The sequence below is a fragment of the Falco naumanni genome, chromosome 1, assembly GCF_017639655.2.
Source record: "Falco naumanni isolate bFalNau1 chromosome 1, bFalNau1.pat, whole genome shotgun sequence".
Classification (NCBI taxonomy): domain Eukaryota; kingdom Metazoa; phylum Chordata; class Aves; order Falconiformes; family Falconidae; genus Falco; species Falco naumanni.
Window position 1 is genome coordinate 50,889,544 of NC_054054.1, and position 22,149 is coordinate 50,911,692.

General features: G+C 39.8%; 2 protein-coding genes across 3 annotated transcripts in view; both read right to left on the bottom strand.

Moving 5' to 3' along the window:
* Positions 1-3,599: 3,599 nt before the first annotated feature.
* Positions 3,600-13,666, bottom strand: LOC121087987. The gene is made up of 5 exons (XM_040593562.1): positions 13,556-13,666; positions 11,392-11,721; positions 9,213-9,332; positions 8,027-8,157; positions 3,600-5,184 (listed from the first exon to the last, which is right to left on the bottom strand). Exons 1-5 carry the CDS (start codon positions 13,608-13,610, stop codon positions 5,140-5,142), a joined length of 681 nt encoding a protein of 226 aa, XP_040449496.1. The 5' UTR covers positions 13,611-13,666; the 3' UTR covers positions 3,600-5,139.
* Positions 13,667-18,470: 4,804 nt separating this feature from the next.
* MAN2B2 (mannosidase alpha class 2B member 2) overlaps positions 18,471-22,149 on the bottom strand; it is a 31,280-nt gene continuing 27,601 nt past the window's right edge. The window contains exons 15-19 of one of the 2 annotated variants that reach the window (XM_040593577.1): positions 21,888-22,080; positions 21,078-21,227; positions 20,598-20,710; positions 19,589-19,706; positions 18,471-18,706 (exon numbers count right to left, since the gene is read on the bottom strand). In XM_040593577.1, the coding sequence (XP_040449511.1) occupies positions 18,612-18,706; positions 19,589-19,706; positions 20,598-20,710; positions 21,078-21,227; positions 21,888-22,080 (669 nt within the window). In that variant the 3' untranslated portion in view covers positions 18,471-18,611. Of the gene's footprint in view, positions 18,707-19,579; positions 19,707-20,597; positions 20,711-21,077; positions 21,228-21,887; positions 22,081-22,149 lie in introns of both variants that reach the window. The other variant, XM_040593571.1, reaches the window with a different exon arrangement.

The window sequence follows — 22,149 nt, forward strand, 5'->3', positions numbered from 1 at the left end:
CTATTGTTTGCTTTCGTGATTTATTTCCACAGCAGTATCAGAAGCCCTAACCGTGATTAGGACACAGTTGTGTTGGGCCAGGCAATGCACTGATGCAGCATTCCCGGCTCATGAAGCTGGTCATTTAAGTTTAGGACAAGTGCATCAGCAGATAACAGAGCATTTCAGAGCAGCTGTACCAGGCAGATCCAATTCTTTGTTATTATTTTGAACCCTTATGTTGCTTACTTATATCTCTAACCTCTGCCTTAGTCCACTAATAATACTTAGCACAGGTGCTGTGCTTACTCCCCCTCTGCCTTACCCTTTTTACTCTTTGCTACCTCTGTGGAGCTGACTGCTTCCTGAGACAAAGTTATGAAGTAACTTCGATAAGAGCAGCTCTGGCTGTATAAGGTGTTGCCAAGCCCTGCCAACTGGCTTTACTCTGCAAAAAGGACAAGGAATTAATTCTTGTCACATCCTGTCAGTCAATAAAATCCACCAGTGCTCAGCACCACACCACAGCAACTTAGCCAAAGCCTCATTGTTAGAACATGGTAGTTCAGCAAAATCCTTCCTCCCACCTCAGTATGTCATATTATGCACAAAATGAGAAGCATCTATACATGCTCACCAGCCCTTTCTTTTGGTCAGAGAAATTGGTTAGTGCTCTTTTGATCGACATAATCATTTGTCAGTTGTATTTGCCTTTTTCTGTTTACAGAATACTGAAACAAGACTGCTTACTGAAAGAAATAATAATGAAAAATCCCTTTACAACTGCCTTCGTTATAACTACTCAAGACAAGCATGATGGCAAAAAGAAGTTCTGATCATCTTACAGATTTACTCTCTGGTTTATTTCTGCTGTTATTTATAGAGGATGTGGCAATATATCTTGATTTGGAGTCTAATGGTGAAATAGATGCAGCACACAAAATTGCATTTGGGTTTGAAAGCCCAGTTCATCAAGGCAGAATAAAACCAACATAGCACCCGGCTTAGGCTGGTGGAAACATGGACCTTGTGGACCCTGAGACACACAATCGTTGCCCCTCAGGTGGTATTTTTTCTGTAAATTTGGGATCTATTTGAAGATCTTTAATAGAGAAGTCTTTAATAGAGAAATGGGTTAAAACATTTTAGCTCAAACGAAGTATTGATTTCAACTTTTATTTCCCAAGCAATGCTAGGAGCTAGGCAAGAATTTCAATCCAGACAAAACCCATCCTGTTTGTTTTCAAACTTTCTCTGCAGGCACAGTCTGTATCCAGTGTTGCACCTGCCTGGTGGAGGAGTGTTTTTAAATTGAGAGTGCTCTTAACTAGTCGAAGGAAGACGTCCTGAAGTCAATTTAAGCCTAGGCTGTAGCTGCTGAGTTTTTGAGAATAGTGGCGGTTTTGCAGTGGTTCTTGATGTCAGCAGTACAGAGAAACCACTTTAAATAAAACAAGGTTTCAAGCAAATTTTAGTCAACAAAGTTAGCATCTGTGCTGGTTTGGGCTGAGGTAAAGTTAATTTTCTTCATAATAGCTAGAATGGGGCGATGTTTTGGGTTTGTGCTGGAAACAGTGCTGGTAACATGGGGATGTTTTAGTTGCTGCTGAGCAGTGCTCACACAGAGCCGAGCCCTTTTCTGCTCCTCACCCCACCTCACCAGCGAGTGAGCTGGGGGACACAAGGAGTTGGGAGGGGACACAGCCAGGACAGCTGGCCATACCTGACCCAAGGGGTATCCCATCCCATGGGACGCCATGCTGAGCAGATAAAGCTGGGGGATGAAGGAGGAAGGGAGAGATGTTTGGATTGATGGTGTTTGTCTTCCCAGGTAACCATTACCCGTGCTGGAGCCCTGCTCTCCTGGGGGTGGCTGAACCTGCCTGCCCAAGGCAAGTGGTGAATGAATCCCTTGCTTTGCTTTACTTGCGTGCATGGCTTTTGCTTTACCTGTTAAATTGTCTTTATCTCAACCCATGAGTTTTCTTATTTTTACCTTTCTGATTCTCTCCCCCATCGCACTGGGCGTGGGGAGTGAGTGAGCAGCTGTGTGGGGCTGAGCTGCTGGCTGGGGTTAAACCATGACAACGTCATTGCTGTTCTGACAACACCGTTATCAGGCACAAACACATTAGTCATAGCATCACACATAAACATGACTATTTTGCTAATATGTTGGTTGGGACACCTCATCATCCTGCCTGCTACTGAGGATCCTTGATGTAATGGAGCCAGGAATACCTGCTCCACACTCTTCTTCTACAGATACTATGAGAGGAAAGTACCCCAATCCAGGGCTTTGAAAAAGACTGTGGTTCAAATTAGACTGAAATAATCCATACCCAGTTGCTAAGACTAGCTGCCTAAGTGCTAGGTAGATTAATTCAGCTGTATGTCCTTGGACGATTGCGCAATAGGTAAGGAAGCGTGAGAGTTAGGGGTGTAGTCTCAAGCTGACTACACCAGCTCTCCAAACCAGGGTTGTGACAGGAACAGAGGACGAGCCTCATCTGTAGGACTAAGCCAAGTACGTTGATGAGACATTGAAAGTAAGGCAGAACACATACGAGGCTTTAGAATACATTGTGCCAGCCTTGCTCTTAAATTAGTGTGTTCTAGCCTGTGCTTAACACAGGACTTTGAACCCCAAACCAAAGTGGAAGCATCACTTTGCAGCAGCCTGTTGAAGAGGGAATAACGACCAAAACTGGCTAAAAGCAAAGGCCCAGGATTCTCTTTAAGTTCTGTCGTTAGGTGGATGGGCTTCATTATATACTGAACAGTGAAATGGACAGTTAAAACTGAGATCATACTGGACGGTAGAATATATCCTGAGGTTAATTACAGAGCTTTTTTTTTGTTTTAAAGCTATCAAAACAACCGTGAAGAAGGCAAAACAGAAGGGTTTATTGCTATCCAAGTGGTACAGAAGTACAGAAGATAATGCGCATGATGTATGGGTGTCAAACTCTTGTTGACCGAGTAGGGCAGCCAAGGAGCTCTGAAAATACCCTGCTGGCTCATAGCCACTGCCAGCCATAGATAAAAATAGGTCATGATAAATGTGGTGGTCTCCAACTGCCAGATATTAGAAATGGCCGTGTTAACATACAAAATATGAGCAGCGGTTAACGAGGCAGCATTCTTTGCTGGCAGGAACCACATTGAATCAACAATGTCTTAATAGTGTTGAAATGAAAATATGATTGGGAGACTATGAAACTGTGGTTTGGTGGCATCTCTTAATTTAGTGGTTTCCTTTAACAATTCCCTGAATACTGTACATCTCCTCATCGTGATTAAATAGAAAAGTAACCAGAAATATATGGAAAAACAAAGATTTTACTGCACCCACTTACTGCTCTGCTGCATAACTGAGTGCTTCCTTGATCAGGGACATGGCCTGAAGGCCACCATCCCTTTTATCAGTCATGACTTTCTTGTGTAGGGGACAAAGTTACAGGGTTTGTGGAAATTGAGGGTCCTGTTCGTGAGCCTCAGAGCAACATGGCACGTGACAGTGTTTCACCGTGCAGTAAAGGAAACACGTCTGTAATAATGAGTTTCAGGATAAAAGCCACCAAAGATTTTAAAGTAACTGAACTTCAAAAGGAAGAAAAGAAAATCTTCTTGCTTTATTCAATTTATACGTAAATACCATGAGATGTACCATAACAAATAGTTTCTCTTATACAAGGTATATTCACAGTGCAGTGATTATAGCATATTTTGGACAGCAGTATAGTCACTGCAGAAGGGCATTCAGGGCAGGTTGCAGAACAACCCAGGAAAGAGGATGCACACCAAAGAGCGAGCCATGGCCGAGCTATGGCAATTTGAGAGGTAGCTTGGTGAACTGCAGTCACTATAGCACAGAGAGCCAGACCATGAACCATGCTGCATGGCCACAAAGATTTCATTACAGCGTACTGAGTAGCAAGCCATTCACATTTAGACCACACAAACTGTTCTTAAGGTCCCTGGGAAAACTGTTCTGCACCTTTGGCACTGCCCAGGTACAAGCTCTAACAAACCTCTCCAGCAGTGAAGTCGTTTCTCCCTGCAGTGCTGGCAAGATGATCTAACCTCTGAAAAAAATAACAGAAGGCGAAATAACCCTGGTACATAAACACATTCACATTTCAGATAGCTGATTTTAGTATTCAGCAGCCCTGGGACAACTGCCATCAGCTTTGCTGTCAATACTCTTCACCTCTGTTCAGACCTTGGAAGCCAGGTTTTCCTTACATTTTCAGTTCTGATTTTTCCTCAGTTTTGATTTTTTAAAAAGTTTTAGAGCTGGCAAAAAACAAAACAAAACAAAACAAAACAAAAAACCAACAACAAAAAACCCCACTCCCATCTCCTCCAAGCAACCCCTCCTCCACCAGTTAGACAATAATTCTACATAATAATAATATATATTGCTTAATTTAAACCTAGTATTTCATTGTGCATAGGAGACTACTTTCTCTGGAAGATTTTCCAAGTGTGTGAATGAATTAATGCTAACAGTCCCTTTCCACAGGATCATAATCCTTCGTGGCATACCGCTCTGGCTATGATGTGGGTAGCACTGACGATGGTTTCAGCGATCAGGCTCCACGCTGTGTGTAGTACTGTCTGTTTGGTCAAATGATTATTACCACCATGTACATTTTTTCTGTACCTTCTGCTATTTATGCATGGGCTAGCTGAAGAAATGCTTTTGCTGGACAATGTTGTTCAGTCCAGAAGATTTTTCAAAGTATGATAAAACATCTTCTATTATTTCTGGATATGGGGGGAAGAGTTGAAGACAATCATCTAAAATGACGTACCCTCCCAATCCATGGACTCCTTACAGTGTTTTCTTAGGGACAAAACATTCAACAGCTGCTTGAAACCAACCTTTTTTCTTGTGTATTGTCCTGCTGACATACTTCTGACTGGAAACTCACATAATCCATCTTTCAGCAGCAAATTATCGTATTGTTTTCAGGTTTACAGTTATTTAGCCATATTTTGTTTATGACGTTTGACATTCAGAACTAAAAGGACAAGTAGACGGCGGATCCTCGTCCCGTTCTAGACTTTGCAGTTGTCCTAGTCTGTGGAGTTTGCTCATCTGCTCCATTGGATACAATAGTTGCAGTGGATTTGTCATCTTTCCCCCTTCATTCATTGCCAAAAAGAATCAAGTGACTCATAAAGTGTAGACACAGCCTTAAGAAGCAAAGAAAACTCCAGTCAAGATAACTTTTACCTGTAAAGTCTATCTAAAATGAACTTTTACCCAAGACACAACATCTAGCAGAGCCTGAGGGAACAGAGAGAAAAATGGGACACAGAGTTGTAAATTCAAAGGGAAAGAGTGTCTCGGTACGAACATTGAAAGCAAAGTCTTCCTATGTTTGGATTCAATTCTCTTAGTTAAGTACTAGGCACAAAGTACTTGTTTAGAATACCAAAGGTGCCAAGTTCCACTGTAAACCAGGTTCTATGAAATCAGAAATGGCAAAGTTTTTTACCCCCTTAATCATTTAACTCCAGTATTTCCAAAAAGCTTTATTGCATTGTTCCTGCTGGATGGATGCTCTTTTGGCACAGTGACTAGCACGCTGCTGCAGTATTCAGATGTTATTCTAGGCTGTGCAGAAACCATCCTGTTCTCATTTCCTAAGCACATGTAGGATTTGGGATCTTCACGTAAGTCCTCTAGCAAAACCTGAGAATTAAAGATCTGCCTGAAATGTGCACAGAGATCTGTGCTCACAGACACATAAAGTCAAATTCTCAAGCTGACATGGCATAAACCATAAAAAGGTGGAAGTCACGAAGTGGTAGCTTTTTGTCTTTACACTTACACTTTAGTGTGGTGGCTTACTAGTTATGTTTTAATGAACGATGTTCAGATCAGAGAGGCACCTGCTGGCTGAATGTCAAGCAGCAGCCATGGTAGGTATGGCCAGCTAATCTGGATCATGCTTCTATGCATTTTCCCACAACCAGAGCTTTTTGTGTGCTTCCATGAGCTGGAATTTTGCACTAATGCTACAGCATTGCTTAAATCTGGGATGGAGCCTGCTGAAGTTTGCAATGAAAAAATTATCAACTGCTCCAAGAATTCCAAGGCCTAAATTCCCCTGCAGCTGGCAGAACTGCCTGGGAAGCACTCCCTGAGCATCTCAGCTCAAGAAATATGGGATGAATCTCCAGATAGAGACAAGCGCTATATAGTAAATGCACAGCTACAGCGGCCAGCTTTGCCATGACAATGTTCACTCTTAGGTTAAGCTAACTTGATACTTGGAGCTATGTCTCATCATCTGACCTAATTGCTCTGTTGTTTTGACATAGGATATAAAATCCATGCCTTGATTCAAGCTCTGTGACACAAAATTGCCTTCACAACCCCAAGAACTGGAAAAAAAATGACATAAACCGGAGACTGAGCAGCCTTGCAGAGGTGCACAGAACCTTCATGTTTGCTGTTCTAGAAATGGTGTCCAAACTTACCCAGAATGGACAGCAAATTTACAAGCTTTTTAAAAAAAGAAAGTGTAAGCAACATAAAAATATATTGTGTACTTTTTAGAGAATTAATTTTGCACAAACAGAAAAAAAATAATCAGGCCGATCATGTTTTGCAACACAATTGAAAAGCAGTAAGTGCAGCTCCAGGGACAACATAATATTTTCTCATCTCTACTGGTTTAATTTGTTTGAAATATAGGGCCCATGCACATTGTATGTACTGGCTTTACTAATCTACTGGATCTCCTGAATGATTTATAAGATCCAATTATGCTTTAACATTTAAAATGATATCACTGTGAAACCACGTTTTCTGCTTTCAATATTATAGCAAAAATGTCTGTTACATGAAAGAAAACACTGAACCTGTATCGTGACACATCACTGTGGCTACAGCTGCTAAATATAAAGCAACAACAAAAGACTTTCTATAATTGTATTTGCACACTCTTGGATGAGTCTTGTCGACCGTACAGACCCTGAGCAGTTAATGTCTGCTAATGAACTCTTCACTCTGCACCACCTCTGATGCTTGTTTTCTCATTATCAAGCTTGTTTTCTTACATCTTCATTAAATATTAATAGGTAGAAGATTTATCCATTTATTGCTAGTAATTAGAATATTTTATTACTATGACCAGACCATCTCATGCCTTTATTTTTAAAATATTCTGCTATGATACCTCCTGTAAAAGCAAGCCTCTTAGCTTCAGTAGGAAGCTACATATCATGGGAAGTGAATTTTCCCTGCTATACATTTTCTAGAATGATGACTGCTACATAATATAAGATAGGTATCACTGTTTTACTATCTGCACCCTGATATTCTCTCTCACCATGATTTCAGTACCAATATGACCAGCTTAAGACTGAAGCCAGGTTCTCTAAAAGGTGAATTCAGGAGTCTGTAAGCTTGGTAACTGCAGTTGTGACCGTGGACTTTAGCATTTTACATCACCTCTGTGTGGCTTTTCCAAGCCTGTCCAGCTGATTGTAATGGAAGTTGTGCCTGCTTATGCAAGAGTTAAGTTAGGGCTCACTTTATGTTTTAATGTAATTAAAAGACGAATAACTGCCTGGAAAAAGGAGCTTGCCTGAAATCTTCTACCTGCTCTCAGCAAATATTGCCTGCTCTAATGGCCCTAGGAGATGAAGTTGGTTCAAGCCCCTGGAGCTTGGCATAAAACTATATGTAAAGGGACTTTATTGCCATTTTTCACTTCTACACTTCTTTCACTCAGTCTCTATATTGATATTCTCCATTTTTTGCTGCCCCTTTCTCCAGGCAGTTTTAGTGTCATTAAACATAACAACAGAGTCCAGTACTTTCCTACTACATAAATATCTTTTTTCTTATTTTTGAGTGTTGTCTTTTGCAATAAAACATTTTTTTTTCTTTAAACCTTTTTCATGTGTAGTAAGATGCCATCCTCGGAACAGCAGCTTGTGTGCTTTCAGTACAGTGTGCTCCCCAGTACCTCATTTTGAGAGTCCCTCCCTCACAGCGAAAGTCTTGTTATAAACCACTTACCCATTCAGCAGAATTACATGAGTTTTCCTCAGCTGCTTCATTGGTGCATTCATTTCTCCCTTGATGTTCTACAACCTTGAGCATCCGTGCGTCCTGATGCCTTGCCGCTGGTGCAGGAACCTGTGCAGAACCTTAGCAAACCCCAAGGTACAGTCACCGCTTGCTTACTGCTCACTCCCAGAGTCACACTGGTGCTCTACCAGAGCCCTACAAAGCCCTGGACTGAGGAGTGCAGAGCTCTTGTATAGCTAGTCTTGACAGGCACTAGAATGGTATTCAGCTTGCAGATGGAATAAGCTGCCTTCTGGTTTCCGAATGCTCCTTCTGCTATGGGGAGCTTGTGCCACTGATCAAGACAGCTGATCAGCTCACCTACAGCGGGTCAGTGTGTACACTTGCCTGGGTCAACCCCAGTGACTGAAACAGGAGCTCAGGGACTTCACTTGTCTAGATTCCCCACCCCGCTTTTTCAATCTGCAAGTTGAATTGCATCTCAAGTCATAGACATTCCACCTATATCCCCGGCGGCTCCTGAGCTGAGTAAGCCTTACATTGCAACCATAATGCTCATGCTACAGCTACTTAAGAGGCTGCCTTATGTTATATGTCACGGATCTGCACTCGCTGCCTGCAGATACACTACATTTATACTTGTCCTTTACTCTTGCCATTCACTGTTTTTTCTTGTGACTTTTTCCACTCTTCATTTCAGGATTTTGCAAACACCCCAAAATTAATCATTAGTTTAAAAAATACACAGCTTAAAAAACATAGCTCACAATAAAGTCCCCAAGGCTGGGTCTTTCAGATGTCACTTCCAGGTGTCACTACCAGGAGTAAGCCACTGATGCAGAGTTAAGTTATGGCTCCTCACTTTATCAGTCTGCTAAAAAATTATCAGAATTTATATACTTCAGTACCCTATCCAGGTCAAGATCTTCAGCCACAGTGATCACTCTCTCTGGAAAGACAAATACTGCAGATAATTGTGGCTGCGAGAACACTCAAACTAGCAGCTGTGCCTCTAAGCCCTCAGCTTGAGATGCCCCTAGCAGATCTGGACCCGGTGAGCAAAAGTTATACACTGAAATTCCTCTTAGTGATGCCTCTTAAGTGCAGTTGTTCAGCCATCTCAAAACAGATGTATAAGGTAGAGAATAATGTTAATGGAAATACTGTCACTCACCGGAAAGTTTTGAGCGCTGTTTCTTTTTGTAGCAAAGATACAAGCTTCCCACTGCTACTACAAAAGGAACGATGGCCCATGTTGCCAAATCTCCTTTCAATGAGTCGTTTTGCTGATTGACTGTATACCAAGCAAAAATTAATTCCAAATAAAATATAAGAATAAATGCTGTTTGTTATATTACAATATAATAAAGGAAAACAGCATGCCATATGATAAAAGAAAACAAGTTATTATGCACAATATGATAAAAGAGCCATCCAAGTGAAGCATCAAATCATTACCGCAAAGTGTTACAGAGACTAGGAAGAGGAGGCATCACCATTTACCACCTTAACGTCACCCAGGCCCACACTTGGGCTGGGAATCCCCATTGCAGCTGGTGCCAGGAGCTCTCAGTAACTGGGAAAATTCCTGTGTGGTGCGTCCACCCGTAGGTGAGGCTTCTGGCACAGTCCCAGAGCTTGCCCGCCTTTATACTCAGTAAAAACAAATATAGTTTACACACCTAGTGTATGTAAACTTTTACATCTAGGCTAAGTGCAGGCATGTGCTGTCTCATGATTCATAAGGTTCACGCACACCAGGGATGTTGGCCAGACGCCCGAACATGGTGGAGGTGCCCTCAGGACAGAGCTGCACATGATATTCAGTGTCTGGATGGTCCTGCCCGTATCTTGTTCATCTGGGGGGCTCAGGACAAACACCACCTGCTCATTAAAGTTGTCCTTGAGCTCCCTGAGCTCCCTGTCCAAGTTAAATGATTCCTTATGAAAGACAAAGATTTTTCACGAGCAGTAATCAATTTAATAAATTTTCACTCCATGAGTGAGCTTCTGCAATGACATATTTTAGATAAAGTGATGTACTATTCAAAGATAAAACAGAAGAACAGCACCGAGGTGGGGGTGGGGGGTGGAGAAGAATAAAACATTAAAAATTCAGAAGTGAATCAGTCCATCTCCTCACCCAAGTGCAAGGTCATCTATACCATCCCTGAGGGATGCATGCCTGATGAACAGTAACATCAATCCCTCCTATAGCTCCCACAGTTTGACATTTTCCCCCTGCAGTGTCTAATGTGAGTCTTTTCTGCTTGGATTTTAAGGCTATTACTACTTGACCAAGTAAGAGATCAGATCACCTAACTTATTTCAGAAGCTTAGATTATCTTAACCCTCTAACAGCTTTTTAAATTAATTTCCCACTGTTTTGGGCACTAGTTCATTTGTTCTCTGACACTGATGTCTTCTAAATCTTTGATGATTTTTGTACCTCCCTTTGGACTTCCAGTATAAAACTGTGCCCAAATGGACTGTGCCGGATGAACAGGCAGGTTACTCCTCTGACTTGACCAGTCAATATATGAAATATAATATTTTAAAATGTCAGAGCTAGTCCCCTAGACTTTCTCTACAGTTGAATGGCAGAAAAAGAGGCAGAGATCAGCATCCTGAAGAAGTGATGCATAGTGTCTTGAGGTGAAACATACCTCACCCCTTCTGCTGAAAAATGGCTTGAATGCTCATTGTATTAATGCTTTTCAATACTTAATTCAGAATTCAGACCTTAAATTGCTCCCCTGTAAAGGTTAACATATGACTATAATAAAATAAGAGGACACAGCCTATGTAAAACATTTTGTTACAAGTTTACAGACACAAATCCTTTTAAATGTAGAGCCCATACTGCTCTGTCTTCCATACTGATTTACCTCCCACTTTTTATTAAGAACTTGTAATAAACCCCCAAAATGATTAGTAAAGGGTACATATCCCTGAACAGAGTAGCCATGTCCCTACCACATTGTCTCACATCTAGCCTACCCAATCCCTTCTGAGAAGGAATTGTGTTTGGGGCTGTACTTGTATATTTGTACATATTTTCACTATAATTGTGAAATACACACCTGATGCACAGCTTTTTTTGTAAACCTTAACTAATCGTTCGTATTAGCAAACCCTTATAGAAGAAAACAAACACTACGCTGGGGACATTAAAGCAGAGAGCTTAAATCACTTGTCATTCAAAGATGTTCAGGTCCTCTCTGTGTCTCATTCACCCTGAGATCCCCTGCGTTGAGGGAGGAATGTGGGAGAGGGAGGAAATGTATAAAATAGTTCAAACTGAAGCATCTTTATGAAGACAAATGAAATGGCAAGCACTCTTGCTAGCTTACCTTTCTCGTCAACAATCACTGTTGTCCCATTTCCATACACTTTCTTACAAAAAGGTATTTCAATAATTATCTGACAGTAGTAAAATCCAGTGTCATTCACATTGGCAGATTTTATCGTTAGCACATCCTTGCTTTCACGGGTGATGTTGGATACATAGAAAATTTTTGATGATAGAGTTTTGGTGATGTTCTCTTTGTCAACAAGATACCAGCTTACTCTATACCTCTCAATTGATTTTTCCCAAATACAGGCAATTTCAGTGTAGTCTCCAACTGACAGATGTACTTCCGTCGGTGTTTGGATGACTGTTAAATTATTGTGACCTGTAGCTAGTGGAGAAATACACATACATTTAAAAGCTAAAACATCAAAGAGGTAACATTACAGCTGTAATGTCTGCAATCACAGTATTTAAAATAATGTTAATACCATAAAACCATTATGAGATTAATTTCTATGAGTAGTTACTCCCCAGTTCTCCTCTGAACAATGGCAATTACTTTCTGGCTGAAGGAAATGTTTAATCTGGTGTGTTAAAACCCTCCATCATTGTTTGTGTGCAATAAATGAAGATTTTCTTTGTACTCACTGATATACTTAGTTTTTATTTTCAACAAAAAGCTTTTATACTAGAGGTTGAGTTTGAAGCATATTAAATACTTTATCTGCCAGATAAAGAATGACCAAAAGGAGGCATTCAGAATGATTCATCAGTGAATAGTGGAAGGTTATCAAGATGAAAGGAAAATCCACTACCATTTTTGTCTCCACGTGGGAGTTCTTGTCCCGCACTACTTCTAATCAGTGACAAATGTGCAGCATTTTGAAGGTGGGTTCTTTAATGCTGCTCAAACGTCTTTCATTAAGTTTTTGCTGACAAGTAGTTTATAGCATCAAATTTGTCTCTGTAATTTAATAAGTACGCAATGTGCCACGCAGACCACAGTTGACTCACCATGTCTGTTGCCTGGCAAGGCTGACATGGACAGTAACAGAGGAAATAAAACTTTTTCCTCTTTCCTGCTTCGAATCTCTTCGTCACTCACTGTCCACACACAAAGTGATCTACATCAGATACTGTGCAGTACTGCACAAAATTATTTTCTTCTGAAGTGAAACTACTGTGTGAATATCAGATAACTTTTTTTAATGTAATGACATGGATGCTCATCACAAAAGTGCTAATCCTATAAAATCTATTCCCATGACTGCTGAGACCGTTAGTTTCATATGCTGCATGAAGAATTATAATTTCTTTTTTTCTAACATTTATACTATTAAGTGAAGATCTACTCATGATGAGAGTATCACTGCATGACTTTCTTCCAAATTTTATCCTATTTATAACTCTGGCACATTTCACACCAACATGTAAGTAATGGGATGATTTTGCCCCTCTCTAGTCCTAAAATGGCATCTGATAGGTTTTATCAGAATTATGCAAATAAATATTTTTCCTTTGCCTTTAGAAAAAGCCACATCTTTATCACACCTACAGGAGTTAGGCAGCTCCATTTTTTCCCACTGTGCAGTGCTCAACAACTTGCAGAGAACAATATGGACAGTATCGGGGTGATATAAAGAGCAGAAAAAATAAGGGAAAGAGTTGATATAGCATGTAAATGACAACTTAGAAGCTGTTCACGTATCAAAGAATTGATCACAAATTCCAGGTTTTCTGTTCTTCCAGTCTGTCATTTAAAATACAGTTGTGCTATAGGCTATGCTACATTTCTGTCTCATGACTTTACTGGCTTTCTGAAAAATACCACTGAAAAAATCCTTTTCCACTTGTTTAATCTTTTCATCTTGCCCTCCTCAACATTTTAAAATTCTACATTCAGTGTTTGCCACAATAAATATTTCAGTCTGAAGGGCTAAGAAAAACAGTGCTTGTATTCACCTAACACCATTTTCTGTGTTGAAGTGTACGATTTGTTCCTCTACACTTTTTTCTACCACTATCTATTTATGAAAAGGCTTTCTGATTCCCCACGCATTTTAATTTTGATTTCAGCATTATGAAAATATAGCTAACATTATCCTTGTCTCACACACAAGCCTATTTGAGGCAGATACACTGTGAGAAGTTTTTTTTAAATCCATCTCAGGAATTACACTTGACTAACTACAAACAAAAGAACAAAAATAAACAGCACTTACCTAAGCAGCCAAAACACATCGTTAAAAGAAGTTTCAGTAAAATTACGATCATCATGCAAGGTTATTAGCACTTGCATCAGGGTGTCTTTGTTGAAGATCAGCAAAGCAACAAATGAAAGCATGACAGATTTGTAATTAACTTCCTCTTCCCTCATGTGGTGAGGATGACAGAAATGTATATGCAACCCAAATTTTCCTACTCTCTGAAATTACTATCAAATGTAATGTTTTAAGACATAGATGTGTCTGTTTTAAGAGCCCAGATATTCTGTCTGAAAGCAGAAAATTTCTTTGAATTTTAAATTGTGTCCTAACTGGTTACCTTTCAGCACTAGATTCACCTCTCTTCTGATGACATAAAGAACTGCTTTTCCATACTTGTAGTGGTCTCATGTGAATGTTTGCCATTGCACTTCTGCAACCCTTCATTTAAAGGCATTTTATGAAGGTAAGATTTCTTTAGGTACTGTGTACACGCTTGTCAGCAGCCTTTTTCAGCCAACCTGATGAATCTTATGGAAAGCCAAAAAGACTTCAGATAAGTCTCTTTAGCTTTGGATAGGTTACACTGATGCCAAGTCTTGCTCCTATCTTATCACACATTTCATTGTTATCTTGCTGAAATCTTGCCTTAATTCTTCCATCCTGTGAAAAGTACTTTCCTACTTTTGCCTTAACAGCAGCATAGCTCTATTGGCAGGGGCAATGGGGGAAGGCTGAATTCGAAGATCACACTCGCAGTGGCCCCAGCATCAGTGGGAAGCGATCCAGGATGCTACGCTGTAATATGCAAAGCATCTCGCTATCACCTCTATGGGTGCAGTTACATTAATGCAGTACCAGTGCCTTGTGTATTAATTAAGGCTTGTTTCACTAAGATTATAAGCATAGGAATGTAAAACAAATAATTTATACTTAAGCATTCATGTTATTTTTGGTACTACCAATCAAAGATGTAGAAGAAATGAAGTATGCATGTGTAAATTCAAGGGAAAAAATAGTTTCTCTTGTATTTAAAAATCTACATTCATGCATTTAGTATTGAGTTACACAGCTGGCAGCTCCAGCTTGCAGAGTATTTTGTCTAGAAACTAGGTGAAGCTTTTTCAATAGTGCTGATCGCAGCTTATGTTTACTCTGAAAGATGCTTTGGTTCTAATCCAAATCATCTACTGTCAAGAGATAAAATGAACTAGCAGACAGGAAAAGGCATTGGGAAAAAGGTTTATTTTTAGCCCTGGTTACTTCATTGCACCGTTTGACAACACAACCCCACAAATTCTCATCACGGTACTACTTAGTGGGTGGAAAAACACGGTGACAAAATTTCTTAAGCCAGCTTTGCTGCCAGGGTAAATGCATCACACGCAACAACCGTGTTGGCCAGGAAAGCATCTACAACAGAAAGATGAAAGATTCTTTCAAGTTTTCTTTTCTTTCTGCAACCTAATCTTAGTTAACCTTGGCAACTGCACCGATGAATTTGGATTCTGTAAATGTGTAAATTTTACCCACCCGTGTGCTGGAGATGCTCAGTGCAGAGGTGCTCTGTTCCTGGAGAGGCAGGGATAGCCAGGCTCCTGGATGCTTTGCACAAATCCGTCTTCCCAAAACTTTTCTCCGTGGCATTCAAAGAACACCAGTGGAGACATACCGAAAAATACATTTGAAAGTTTTAAAGAGAGGGCCTAAACCCCCTCCCTCCTCCTTACCCATGCGTCAGACTTGCTTGAGAGCTTGTAACACAAGTATTAATGAGACAGCAGCATTTTTGAGGTGTTACTGTCAGCTGGGAAATTTATTAATCTACAGCAGCATTGAGGAGAGTGTGTGTGAAACCAAAGGTAGTCAAGCGAGCTTGTAATTCTGCTGCATTGGAATAAGAAGATGGAGCATAAGCTGTTTACATTTCTTTGTTATGAGGAATTAATCTGAAATTTTAAAACTTGAAACAAAATTCTGAATCACTAAGTCAAGGACATGTTATCAGATTCTTTAAAAAATAAGTTTTAAGTCAGATTTGCCTTTTCAAGATCTTCAAATCATAACAAACACTTGCTAAAAGAAAGTTCTGGTGAAAACGGAAATTTGTCTTGTTGTGCTTAACTGATGAATCTTTCCCTCTTCCGACTCAAAGACAAGGTGGAAAGCATGCTATCACTTGGGGTTTTACACAGTACCTAACTTCCATGTAACAGACCTCATAACTTCTCATGACTGTCAGTGGTGTTCTATATGTTCTGTATGACACATGCACATTACTGATTTTGTCCAGCTATGACCCAAACAAAACCACCAAAACCTAAATTTGATATTAACTGTAGGACTCTTCTGGCACACTTATTTGTTAGCACAGAAAAAGCATGCCTAATTTATTTTTCAACTGTGAATAACAAATTATGTCTCAGTAGGAAAAACAGTTCCACAGCACAAATGGACTGACAAAACAAATATGGCAATTGTGGATACTGTAATTAATTTAAAAATTATTTTTAAAAGTGCAAGTGATTTTTTTACTTAAGTGATTAAAGAAAGTGATCTGCAAAAGATTCCTTTCAAAAGAGCATCAATGCATTTCTTGCACAATAGGAAAAAAAAGCAGTCAGGGTACTGGCATCAAAACATTAATCAGCACGAATTTCTCAAGATAAAAGCTAGCATGAATCTATTTCCTTGAGCTTGAATTTAGGTTTGCACCTGGTTTAATGTATAATAAAGGTTAGGCATTAGCTTTTCCTAGAAAGGAAAAAAACTAATGGGAACATTGTTTCTTTTGTGAGTCCAAATAACTAACATGTACTTTTCAGCAATGTGGATGCAACTAGAAGTGTTTGAAATAGAACAGGGCAACGAGAAGGGCGGTGCAATGTAACAACCACAACCCTGCATTTGCCAAGCAGGGACAAAACCTGGTGTCTTCAGTGGCTGGCAGCAGCTTCCTTGCTGCCTTGTATCTGGGGTTCGCGTTTCTGCTACCCAAGCCACACCAGATGCCAGCAGACCACAGAGACCACAGAGAAAACATGAAAAAGTGGCCCTGGGCACGGGAAAAGAAGGCAGTAAAACAGAGTTTACGAAGTGACACTCTTTGTCCTGAGACACAAATAGGACTCCACCAGCTGTTGAGGACATCCGTGATTCTATTCCTCAAAATTACATAGAATGATGGAACAAATATAATTTGGCTTTCCAGACAAAATGAACCGACAAGACCCAGAAGAGCAGCATCTTGGAGGGTCTTCAGCCAGAAGCTGTGGACAAAATAAGTTGCTATCAGAAGATTCTGCATTTCAGACTTCTACCAGTTTCACTCTGACTGCTTGTCACATCCTCTTTCCCAGACACCCAAGTGCCCTTCTAACTCCTCCTGGCTCTTCCACTGCTACTTCCTTAACTACAACCAAAATTAAAACCAGAACTTATTTACCCTAGCACAAATATGCTGAATGCATGTATGATTTTTTCCTCTGCTTATAACATACATCCATCCTCTTTTCTTTCATGTGTCCCACCTGATGTATTTTTTTCTTTAAGTACAGAGTGGCCTGATTTCTATCAAGTCTTGATGTAGTACCACAATATTTCTCCTCACCATCTTGACACATGTGAAGGAAGAAAAAGGATGATTACTAAACGGGTCCCTCTACAGAGATTCAAATGCCTGCAGGCTTCCATTTGCTCAGGTTGAGATTTCTCGGGAAAAAGAACATATAAAATATGCAACATCATCTTCTTTAACAGGAATGCCATGCTTTTGACAGACCACAGTCCTAGATGCCTCTGGTGCAATACAAGATTTGACTCTGGCAAATTATTCCCTGATGGCCAATTGCACTGAAATAACTCCAGATAAAATATTCTGTGGTGTTTTTTTGTTTTGTTTTGTTTTTAATCAGAAAGTCTCCACAAATTGAAGTAGACACCCCTCACCCCTCCCGCCCCCCAGCCCCCCAGATAAATCAGCTGGTAATGAGGTATTCCTGTTTATACTGTCCTGCATATGGAAGGTTTTTGTAGAACTCCTTCCAACACAGCCTGCTAGAAACATATCCACCCAAGATCTGGGAAAGCAGCACCCAGAGTTAGCAGCTGTAGGATCCTTCACTGCTTGGCCAGGATTGACCGTGAAATTACCCCCTGAAGATACAGTTCAATTTTTATAACCTACCAGCAAGTGTATTAGTGCATACCACTTCAGTCACAAAAAGATGAATTGTAATCATAGCACTGTGTAACCTACGCAGTATACCCATTATACTACATGGCATAGCCAAGCAGGGAGTAAGAACAGAGGTACAAGCAAGGAAAATGACTTAGCTGAACTCATTTCATTTCCCAAATAAATACACAAAACAAAATGAAAAATAATGGCCATCATACTTTACTGCGTGATAGTTACAGTGCTGTATACTTCCCCTTTGGGCTTAATGTTTCAGGAAAATGGCTTTCACTGCAGCAGGGCAGGTTACATTGGCATATCACTAAATATTTATAGCGAAGTATGAAAAACAACCAAGAGAAAATATGAAACAACCTTTCCTCATCCAGTAACTGAATGTGGCAGTTTCTGCAGTGATTTGAATGAGATGCAACCAGTTAGTATACACAGGCTGTCTACACAGAAGAAGTGACCACCAGTGCAGCTCTTCCAGCGTAACTCTTTCACTATAGCTACTCTGGGAGAGCCCTTTTCACTCTGCTTCCTTCCTTCTTGAACAGTGCCTCCACATGGAGGAAATTATAGCATTATTGAAGCAATCACTTTAAAACCACCCACAGCAAGCATGGAAATGTTCAATATGCTTGCGCTGCAACACCAAGGTAATTTTTGCATTGAACACATTCCAGGAAAAAAAAAAAAAAAAAGAGTTGTAAATAACTAACCAACAAAAATACCCACAACTCAGGCCAACAGTTTAATTAAATTTAGAGTTTATTCCAAAATGACTATTTCTTTCATTAACAGCAGTAGAATTTTTTTCAAGATCATCACTTATATCTTGAAACAAAAATTGGAAGCTAATATATATTCACTCCTGAAATATAATGTCAAACTTTATTGACCATGAAAATATACAAAGAAAGTCCTTATTTCCTTTGGGTGAACAGTTACTGTACAGTTTTCTGAGGTGTCTGTGCTGCTAGGGTATCCTGTAAAACACAAAAACATTGTATTAAAGAAGCTTTGCTCAAATTTATGTATTATTCTGTCTTAACAGTTTTAACTTATCCCTTCCTTAAAAGCTGGTGTTTGAGCAGATTCTCCTCCTTAAAGCTGTAAGTAGTGTGGAGCCACGTAGCCATTCATAATATTAAAATAATCAACAATGCATCTACTTTACATACGCTGACACACAGAAAACATGAAACTACTCCCCAGTCATGCACCTTTTCTTCATCATGAGTAAACAGCAAGTAAGTTCCTAGCTGCAGGTCAAGCAGAGCTCTAAACTCCCACCTAGCCCGGCCCACAAACCTCTGCAATCTTTTTACCAAGGCACATATATGGATGCAAGTGACAGTAAGGACAATGTCCAAGCAACTAACTGGAACTGGAAATGAAATGAGGTCACCCACAGCATTAGACTTGAGTGTCAGCCCTAACTTGAATCTTATCCACACAGTCCTTTAAGCTGATTACAGTGGGGATTTTTAACTGCAGCTGTTTTTCTGCAGCACAGGCTTAAGCTTAGATTAACACAACTCATCAGCATCTAACAAAATCCATCTATGTCACAAGTGTGAATTCATAAAGTAGCCACTTCTATCTGGACAGGATGACTCCAGAAAGATTGCAAGATTTCTCACACTTCTAGGCAAAAGAAGCCATCAGAGAAATATAGCAGTCTAGTGCTTGCAGGGAATCTTCGCTAAATGCTCCAACTTGCAGGTTGTGCCACATAACAGCTCTGTCATATAGAACAACAATACATTTTTAATCTTGCAAATATTTTTATATTTTTAATTAGACTATTCATCAAGCTTCAACAACACTATGGACACCAACTACCTTATTCCACCTACCTTTGCTTCCTTTGCTTGGATATTGTTCAGTCTTCCATTTCCACCGCTTCAAAGTGTTCACATCCCACGTGCCCGTGAGTGATCGCTCTTCCACTGCCATCACTGATCCTAATCCCTTTAGCAAAGACTTCGAGTAAAGAAAACACAAGGAATCAAACCACACTTTACTGAGAATAGCATCACACTCAACAGTCTAGTACACAGACCAGAGTAGAACTTTCATCCCCAGCATTGATCTGTTAAGCAAAGTAGTAGAGACTTTAAAAATCTTTTAGGTCATGCAACACAATGGCAACTTCAGATTCATCAGGCTTCAAACTAAGAAGCTGAGGTGCTGAGAGCACCTCTTCTAGCAAAGTTCACAACCTACTAATTTCTCCATTCAAAAGCTGAAACTCATGCTACAGTTTTCTAGCCAAAAGAGAACCCTGCATCTTGTTCCCCCTGCTTCTGTCATCACAATCAAAAGTTCATATTTTAAAATACACCACCACCACCCCCGCCATGCATTATAAAATAATCTACTTCTACATGAAAGGTCAAATAAACAAGAAACTGAAAATACACAGTACATAATGAAATTGACCAAAGTTTCAACAACTCTCTGAAATAAACTATAGAGGAAAGAAATGGTTGTTTGCTTTAATCCTATCCACATTTCATTAACTATACATACAACTTGCAATAAGTAAAGAAACAGAAAAACAGAAACCCCCTCTCTGCACTGGTTAAGGTACTGCAGGAAGTGTTATACAACCAAGAGCTCAACAGAATAAATCTTATCGATATTTATGCAGAGCTTCATGCTGTGCCTATGGCAACTTCATCTGAAGTAATGGCTTCTGTGTTACAAAGCTGAGTAAAAATAAGACCTGTTTCTCTCTGAGGTTAAAGTTATACTAGTATTTTTGTATCTTTTTGAGTCTTTAGCAAAGAAAGATGTTTCGTTCCAGAACCAGTTCTCTGTCTGGAACAAAACCACCTCTAGTGGTATTCTGTCTCAAAGGATCAGATTTACCTTCAAATTTACCATCACAGGCTGAGACAGCACAGGATCCTCTCCAACTTCATACAAATGCCTAATTCTTATCAGGACACGACTGAAGTCTGCGTCACCTTGCTTCTGTTTACCTTTAAGAGAAAACAAAATGCAAACATTTTCTTACTTTAAAAATAAAATCAACTTTTAAACTTTTTTTTTAAGCTTCACACTCTCTAATTTGAACTTATTTCTCATTTTTTTAAATTAGCAAGAGGACTAACATCAAGAAGTACCCAGCTCCCAGTGTTGACAGGAATGACACTAAAAGGCATTGGTGAACTCATGCAGGAGAAATATTTCACTATCTGAGTAGAGAAATCATACAGTACAATTAACTTTCTTGATAGAGGAATTTAACACTTTGAATAAATAGAAGCACTAGCCACAGAAGATAGATAGAAAAGAAAGCCAGCTTCTTTAAGTGTAACGTCCAGACACCCTTTTGAAGGCACCTACCCATGCGGACGCTGTGGACCTGTTCTGCATGATTAGAGCTGTACCTCCACCCTGGAATGCTCAGAGTTTGGAGATGAAGATTAGGTGGGACAGTTACAGGTGAACCGTGGACTGAATTCTGAAGTTGTCTGGGTAGCTTTGGTTTATCTCCTACATGCAAAATGAAACAAAGCAAACATCAAACATTGATCACACAGACAAGCCTGGCTAGGGTACTGCGGAAGGGTAAAGAGATTTTTGTTTGCTTTGCAAAGGCAGATGCAAAGCAGATGCTATGCTTTCTCCTCCAAGGCCTTCTGAGATACAAAGGAGAAAGCAGCACAATTTTAACTGCTGGAGAAGTGTAGTAGAGCTCTCCATAAAGTAAATTTCACTGCAGCTTGAAGTTGCTGTTCCACTACGAGGCTTTAGTTTTAGTTAATAAGTCAAACAAATATTTTTAAAAGAATGACTCAGAAATGGTCATTAAGGACCCAGCATCCAGGAAGCTGATATACAGTGCACTAGTTACTTTGCACTAATCCCCTGTGTGGACACTTTGTTCTCATTAGATGCTTTAAAATTTATTCTTTTCTGAAAGTAGAGATAATTACATAACAAGAGAAACATTTCATACACTTGGACAACATCATCTTTGAAATTAATGCAAATTAATTAGCAGGCTCTAAACCTGCCTCCTAACTCACTGTATACTAACTTTGCCACATAGGACGCTTGAAGTCTGCATTTACAAAATTAATAGCATAAATCAAAGCAACATAAATAAGCCATTCAGATCCTAAAGACAGCACAGGAGATGGAACGAGTTACCTGATAATGCTCCAAACATTGCTACTGGCCTGTGTTCTAATGCCAGTCCACTTGTCCGATACAAAATATTGGTGAGAGCCTTGGTTCCTAAAATAAGCCAAATCACAGGGCGAACAACTGAAGAATCATTCAAAGTGAGATTGTAATTCAGGTCCCACTGAAGGTTGTTCCATAGTCTCCTGTGAAGCATCACCTGTATTGGGAAGGTAAATGTCACAGGAGTAATCAGCCACCATGCTTTATTTATATTATCAGCAACCAT

Coding starts and splice junctions, on each gene's coding strand:
- LOC121087987 (XM_040593562.1), bottom strand. CDS start 13,610: ATGATGATCGTAATTTTACTGAAACTTCTTTTAACGATGTGTTTTGGC. Junction 9,333..11,391: donor AGTGATTGTTGACGAGAAAG/GTAAGCTAGCAA, acceptor CTTGGTATACAG/TCAATCAGCAAAACGACTCA. Junction 5,185..8,026: donor CATGTAATTCTGCTGAATGG/GTAAGTGGTTTA, acceptor TTGCTTCTTAAG/GCTGTGTCTACACTTTATGA.